The sequence below is a fragment of the Silurus aristotelis genome (assembly GCF_946808225.1).
Source record: "Silurus aristotelis genome assembly, chromosome: 5".
Taxonomy (NCBI): domain Eukaryota; kingdom Metazoa; phylum Chordata; class Actinopteri; order Siluriformes; family Siluridae; genus Silurus; species Silurus aristotelis.
The window spans coordinates 14,707,269-14,714,338 of NC_139578.1; the positions used below are offsets into that span (position 1 = coordinate 14,707,269).

The window sequence follows — 7,070 nt, forward strand, 5'->3', positions numbered from 1 at the left end:
ACACACATATATATATATATACACACACACACACACACACACACACAAACTTATAAGCGTGTTCACGATTGGAACTATATATAGATTATATGGCTACATTCTTCATTATAAATAATTACAAAAAGAAAACTATTTTTGAGTGGGATAATAATTACTAACGGGAACATAACGGGCCAAACAAAAACACCCCTGGACCGTTAACATCTAGAAAACCTGTAATGAGGCGGCTAGTAAATTCCAACAACAAGACCAAACACGGACCTGGAATCCGCTCTATGCTCATTTAGCGTCCGCCCACTCCCCCTCCTCACTCACACACACACACACACACACACACACACACACACGGCTCATATCAACGCAGGCAAACAATTACTTCTTTTACTGTTCAGTATGTGTAACATAAAATAAAAGTTTATTGTAAAATTTCATACAGTACTTTAGTGTCTCTAGTTAAACTATCAGGCCTGAATACAAATCTCCATTAGTACACTTAGGATCTTAGACAGTAGCTGTAGTGAGCACATATTTCATATTAAACTCAAATCTTACCCTTGAGGATACTAATTAATAAGAAAATGTTCATATTATGTACAGAGATTTATATGTTCTTATAAATGTATAAAATCTGAAATATGTGACAAACTCCACCAAGAGAAAACTAGACACCACCTTGATAAATACACATTTCTTCATACATTTAAGAAAAAATATATTACATCAGTAATTACTGACCAAACACCATCCCATTCCCGCTTCCATAATTCCTTGCAACAAAATACGACATAATTTTAATATCACAATATTTTAGAAAGTTTTTTTTTTATTGTTTCACCCCTGAGCAAAAATGGAGTACTATTTACATCAAAGTGTTTTCTTTTCAACTTTTTAATGTAAACTAAACTAGTGCATAATCATTATTTAGCTGTTCACTGATTTCAAAAAAGAAGAGCCAGCCCTCATATATAGTTAATGTGTAAACTGATGATTACTGCAGGGACCATTCATCAGCTTTTCTAATATGTCAAAGTCTTTCACTTGACATTCACTTTATTCACTTGCTAAGTTTCCAGTTTTAATTTATCACTTGTCATATTTTAAATAACATTGCATTTGATCCAGCTGACATACTGTGAATAATGTCTATTATGACAATATTATTTTATGTCTCAATCAATCTCAACTCTTTCTACCTTCCTCCTGATCCTGTCGTGTCATCACTGTTCAAAGATAAAGGAGAGCCAGGCAGGGAGTTTTCCTCCCGTACAACAACACCTGCTCCCCCTGAATGTCTACGTGCCCCCTTGGCCCGCAAGAAGGCACTGTTTGGATGCTGAGTATGAAGATGGCGCAGCAATGAATCCTGGGTGGAAGCAGTGTGGCCACATTCCTCGCAGACATAGAGCTTGGTGCGTCGTTCCTTGTAGGCATACTGCTGCGTCACACCATGGATCTTCTTCATGTGGGACTCCAGAGAGCAGCGCTGGGTAAAGGCCTTTTCACACAAATTACATTTATAGGGACGAACACCTGAAACAAGACAGAAGGCAGGGATTTACATATATTTAAGAGTCTGTGTGCAGTGTACTGAAACAGGGTTTTGGCCTAAAGCCTTGCAGTAGGAGCTCAAGAAATCTGAAACTGTAACTGTATATTTGTATACAATATTACACAAATCTGAAATCTGTTTTGTCAACCTCCTCTGTCTGAAAGTAATTTAACCAACAAAATATTTTGTGATCACATACCTGTATGTGTGCGCACATGCCTCTTGAGATCGAAGGTGTCATTGAAGCCCTTGCCGCAGAAACTGCACAGATGCCGTTTTTGTTCATTGTGACACTTCAGGTGTCTGTTAAGCATGCGTTGGTACTGAAACACTTTCTGGCACACCTGACATGCATAGGTTCCCCCTGTTATAGGTGCAGATGTCGTTTCAGTGCTAGTTGTGGGACGTGGGTTTGCCACAGTGACAGGAGGATCAGCAGCTGTGCTCAGAATAGTAAGCGGAGCTTCGACAGGGAGTTCACCTGTAGTCACCTGTAAACATAAATCATAAAAAAAAAAGTATATCAAAAAGGCTGGAAGCTAGTCACAATTTGTTCAACAAGAACAAGTCATCTTAACTTCAAAAAGCTTCCTTCAGTTTCTCAGTTTATAAGTTAAATAATAGATCAGCTTGTACGCAAATGATGCCACATACCAGAGTTAATTCCCGAATCAAAATACACAGGTAACTAACACTGAAACTTTGCAAGTCAAACCAGTTTTTTGCTAGATACGAAAATAGAAACTTAATGAAAGGCACATTTCTGAGAGAGCCTCACCTTGATCTTGGATCGGACATATGTGCTGCTCTGTGTACTTCGGATGCGCTCGGTTTCAGGACTGGGCTGCTGTCCCAGAGCAGTACAGGAGGGCAGTTCAGCTGTAGAAACCAATGTGCATGGCTCTTGCATATATTTCTGTGTACATCTGTTGCGTTCTTTATGTGTGGACAGACAAAGGGCCACCTCAGCTGTACTTGCCTCTGTCTCATCCCACAGAGCTCGAGTGGACACAGACACTGGGGGGGAAGAATATTAATGGTAGTAATGTATTGCCAAAATTATGTCCAATATCAGTGAGTCACCTATATATTACTCTTCTCTAGCATGCGGGAACCACAGAAATATAGAATTCCTTCAGTGATGGAAAAACCTGCACCAGAATAAAAATGACTCTGTGCACAAATTGAGCTCCATGTACAGACCCTTAATCTTTAAACACCTTTGAGATAAATTGGAATACAGACTGCGTCCTAGACCTTCTTGTTTGACATCAGTTCCAAATCTCACCAAGGCACTTGGGGCAGAATGAACAAAACCTCACAGCCACGCTCCAAAATCTCAAGGAAAATCATCCCAAAATTTGTGGAGGTTATCAGCAAAGGGGGACTCTGTTTGAAATAAGTTGTTCTAAAAGCACATATGGGAATCATGGTCAGATGTCCACATATGAGTGGGCATATAGTTAGTCTGTAGTACAAGTTATTGTCTTAACTATAATAATTTGAGAATTTGACATAACTTAAAATATAAACTCTTACATAGTTCCACTGAAACATGTTCTAGGTTTTAAGAAAGAAGCTGCAGATTATTTGAAACTGGATGTAGTGTATGGCTCTCAAAAAACTGGGGACAGTTGTGCCTTTAGGGAGGGTGTGCATATGTGTGTGTGTGTGTGTGTGTGTGTGTGTGTGTGTGTCGGTGCATGGTTGGGTGGGAGGCAGGTGTGTGTGTGCAACTGTATTGTCCTGTACTGAAGTCAGCCACTCCTGTTACGGCATTACCAGTCTGACTGGCCAAGCTAGAGACACAGGCTTATCATCTCACTTTATACAAACATACATACAACACAATGCATGGGCTGCAAACAGAACCTCAGTAATTTATCATGTTCTCTTATATCCTAACGTCAGCGTATAAGGCTATTTGAAAACCACTATTAGTGGAATCATTAAAAAATAAAATCTTGATATAATTTCCAACTAACTGGTATTACACTACCACTTTTCTACATTATGCAATAATGGCAAAGTTTAACTAACTAATTAACTAATGAACTAAATAAATATGTATATTAAGGAGGTGTGATACAAACTCTGGCTAACTGTACAAGCAGCTTGCTACAGTACAGTATAGTTTAAAGAAATTATTTTTTTTTTTTTACAAAATGGCTATTTGTTGTTGTTTTATGACTCAAATGTAGGAACACATACTGAGTAAAAACAGGCAGCATTTCCTTACAGCTGAAGCACTGATTTTTCTTATTTATTTTATACCAAGTTGGATGTATCTGTCTCCAGCTGTATGCCAATGATTCCTATCACAAATATATTTTGAATCGCACAGGCAATGAATATGGAAGTGTCCGTTTTATGTGCTATTATTATTGTACAATTATTGGGGTGTCTGACATAGGATATGAAATGTAAAATTTACTTTTTTTTAAACCGAAAAAATATTTATGTTACATTATTTGACACGGACCTGCAGTATCAAGTTTAATTAATTGTTTCATTAAATGTATTGCATAATTTAAAAAAATGTAAGGACCCATTTCACATTCTTTAACATCCAAATTTCACGTTGTATTAAAAAAAAAAATAAATACTAAGCAATATACCCGCATTTAAGGAAACGGACTGAAACCGATACGACTAAATCACAAAGAAAAAAAAGCGAGCATAATGAATGTGCAGAGCTCCTGCCCGGTTTATTGTCTTGCACTACGCTCCAATCCAAATCCACTTTTCAAGTCTTATCTCGCAGCGGTGGCACCACGCTGCTGACGTCACAACCCCACGGGTTCAGGCTCTCCCATAGTGTTAAAGGAAAAAGGGAAATCTGTGCGCGCGGATTGAAACATTAGAACCTAAAACTGAATTAAACGATCCGCATGTACTGATTATGCGTGCCGTGTAGTCAAATAATAATAATAAAAAAAACACTAGGGCGGCTAATCAGTAGAGGAAGGTGGAGAGCAGGCCTAGCCCATTGCAGGAGAGTTTACTCTGGGCCATGTTTGCTAAAGGTGTAGCGAGGAACAGCAGCGGCACCTCGGCCTCAATCCGTTATTTCCTTCACTGTTCATTAACTCAGCCGTGCACCACAAAGCCACTGATAGGATAAAAAAAGATCCTTTACTTGCCGAACAAATAAATGATAGACTAATAAGTAGCACTACCTTTGCAAGTTCAATATTATCATAGGTAACAAATTATATTCTTTACTAGTCGTTTAGAAGGAAAAAAAAGTGTTAAGAACATGATACATCTATCTTCAAACTTCCCCACACTGTTTTCTGACGTTTTAAGACCAAATTCAATTCTCTATAAGGACAGGCTTTGGTTTTGCGTTCAGCTCGAAATGAAACTACGACACTGTCTGTTATGGCAATTACCCTAACAAAAAACAAAACAAGTTTAACAGCATTAACTACATACCACATTATAGGGCGACAGTAGATGAAAAAGTTTCTCTAAAAGTGCTCTAAAAGAGTTTGCAGAATATATGTATAGTGTATAGTATATATGTATATATGTATAGTGTATAGTAATTATAATAATTATAATGATAATAAAGCATTATTTTAAAAAGGCAAAACAAATTACGAGCCTAAATTATTTATTCACAAAATTCTCAGACAAAAAATATATATATTTTCGTTTTGAAGGCAAGAATAATAATAATAATAATAATAATAATAATAATAATAATAATAATAATAAAAAAAAAACGATGTTATAACAAAAAAGTTACATCCCAATACATCCTGCTCGGAAATGAGCATCTAACTGTGGGTTTAAATCCTTCAGGTTTTGGTCAATTATTACCCTAGTAGTTTATAGAGATGGGGAATGAGCATGGGGAAGGGGCTCACAAAGAGAGGATTGTGTTTCTGGTATTCCGTTAGGTGGAAAAGCAAGTTATCTGATACCCAAAACCTTTGCCTGCTTTGCCAAAACCCTTGTCAAGATCACACATGACTCTGTTTGTCATGGCCGTCGAAACGTCTGTGTGGGTATAAACCGGCGTTTCTCCTTAAACCCACTCCACCCCAAAGCAACCACTGTCTTAACTCTCGCGCATTAAAGCGGATTAGAGAGCTTTTCCAAATGTTGTGTTCGAGGTTTTGATGTGCGCAACGCAATAACGTGTTGCAATGAATTGTTACGTCGAGTCTATAAGGAAGGCAGCTGGGGCTAAAGGTCAGGCTGGAACGGGCTCCTTGGTTCTTTTTAGCGCGCGCGCGCACGCGCACACACTTTTAATACTTCAAAACTTGAAGAAAAAAAATAATAATTCGATGTTCACGAAGTCATTGGTTTAGTTAACAAGCTACAAACCGAATGAATTTAATATACAGAAATCAGATCAGCATTGTGGGATAAAATCACCTCGAAGAACCGAACTTGCTTGAGTTAAAAAAACCAAAACAAACAAACATGTTTTGGCTATAATTTAAAGTAATAAATAACTTTGCCTGTAAACGAAACCCTGCAATTTTATTTTCATGCCTAAAAGGATTGAGCATGAAAAATTTACGTAGTTTTTTGTATACCGTTATTCGGCCTGTGTTTTTTGGGCTAAAATGTATGCAGTGTAATGAGTGTGTGCTGCTCACCTGGTATGTAAATGTCTCCTCGTTCGTGGTCAGGTAGATCACTCCAGCTTCTCTTGCCGGGTGAAACATTGTGCTTTTTCACCAGGAATGCTCGTGGCATGTTGTTGACTTCTCCAGGTGGCTCTCCGCTATCTCTTTCTCTTTCTCTCTCTCTCTCTATTGTAGTTAGTGTAACGCTGTAGTCGCTACACTTTTGTCCAAATTCAGCACACAGGTGATTCAACTAATACATATACCTGCTTTGTAGGACGATCCGCGATTCAATCGAGACCCCGGCGGATCTGTTTCGATCTCCTCCCTTCTCACCTCACCTCGCTGCCTCTACAAACTTTTGTACCTATAGGCTACAGGTTCCCGTGGCGTCTCCCACCATTTGTCCACTTTTTTTTTTTTTTTTAGCGCGCCCTGCCTCCTTCTCTTCCGTAACTTCCACACTCCGAGCTTGTTCCTTGAACCGAATTTGCGTATACTAACCGCCCAGCCGCCTGATCGAAAGCCAGGCCAGAACGATGGAGGAAATGTGTCGATCCGCTCACTTGAGCCACGGCACGACGAATTTCAAAGGTTGATTGAGGCGCAGGTACACATTCATGAGGAAACAGGTGGCAGCGCGCATGCGCCTGGAAATAACGGTGACAACAAACCCGACCCAACCTCTACGCTTTACCTGTCCAACCGGTTCTCCCCCCCCATCCCCCCCCCCCCACACACACACACACGCACGCTACCAGTCACCATTGCGCTTCGAGCGACTGAATGCATCAGGCCTAGAAGTAGAAATAAAGCGATGTAGAGTGAAAGATTGTTTTTACACGTAGGCCCACGAACACACCAATTACCACAAAAAGTAATACTCATCGCCACTATAGTCACCCAAAATGTTCATATTTACACCACCTCAG

The 7,070-nt window shown here is 39.2% G+C and overlaps 1 protein-coding gene across 1 annotated transcript; it reads right to left on the reverse strand.

Annotated features, from left to right (window-relative positions):
- Window positions 1–392: 392 nt before the first annotated feature.
- Window positions 393–6,814, reverse strand: ovol1a (ovo-like zinc finger 1a). The gene is made up of 4 exons (XM_083541152.1): window positions 6,169–6,814; window positions 2,328–2,566; window positions 1,749–2,040; window positions 393–1,530 (listed from the first exon to the last, which is right to left on the reverse strand). The coding sequence occupies exons 1-4, from the start codon at window positions 6,266–6,268 to the stop codon at window positions 1,190–1,192; spliced, it is 972 nt and encodes a 323-aa protein (XP_083397278.1). The 5' UTR covers window positions 6,269–6,814; the 3' UTR covers window positions 393–1,189.
- Between the last annotated feature and the right edge of the window lie 256 nt (window positions 6,815–7,070).

Coding starts and splice junctions, on each gene's coding strand:
- ovol1a (XM_083541152.1), bottom strand. CDS start 6,268: ATGCCACGAGCATTCCTGGTGAAAAAGCACAATGTTTCACCCGGCAAG. Junction 2,567..6,168: donor AGGAGACATTTACATACCAG/GTGAGCAGCACA, acceptor CTTCCCCCCCAG/TGTCTGTGTCCACTCGAGCT. Junction 1,531..1,748: donor GCATGTGCGCACACATACAG/GTATGTGATCAC, acceptor GTCTTGTTTCAG/GTGTTCGTCCCTATAAATGT.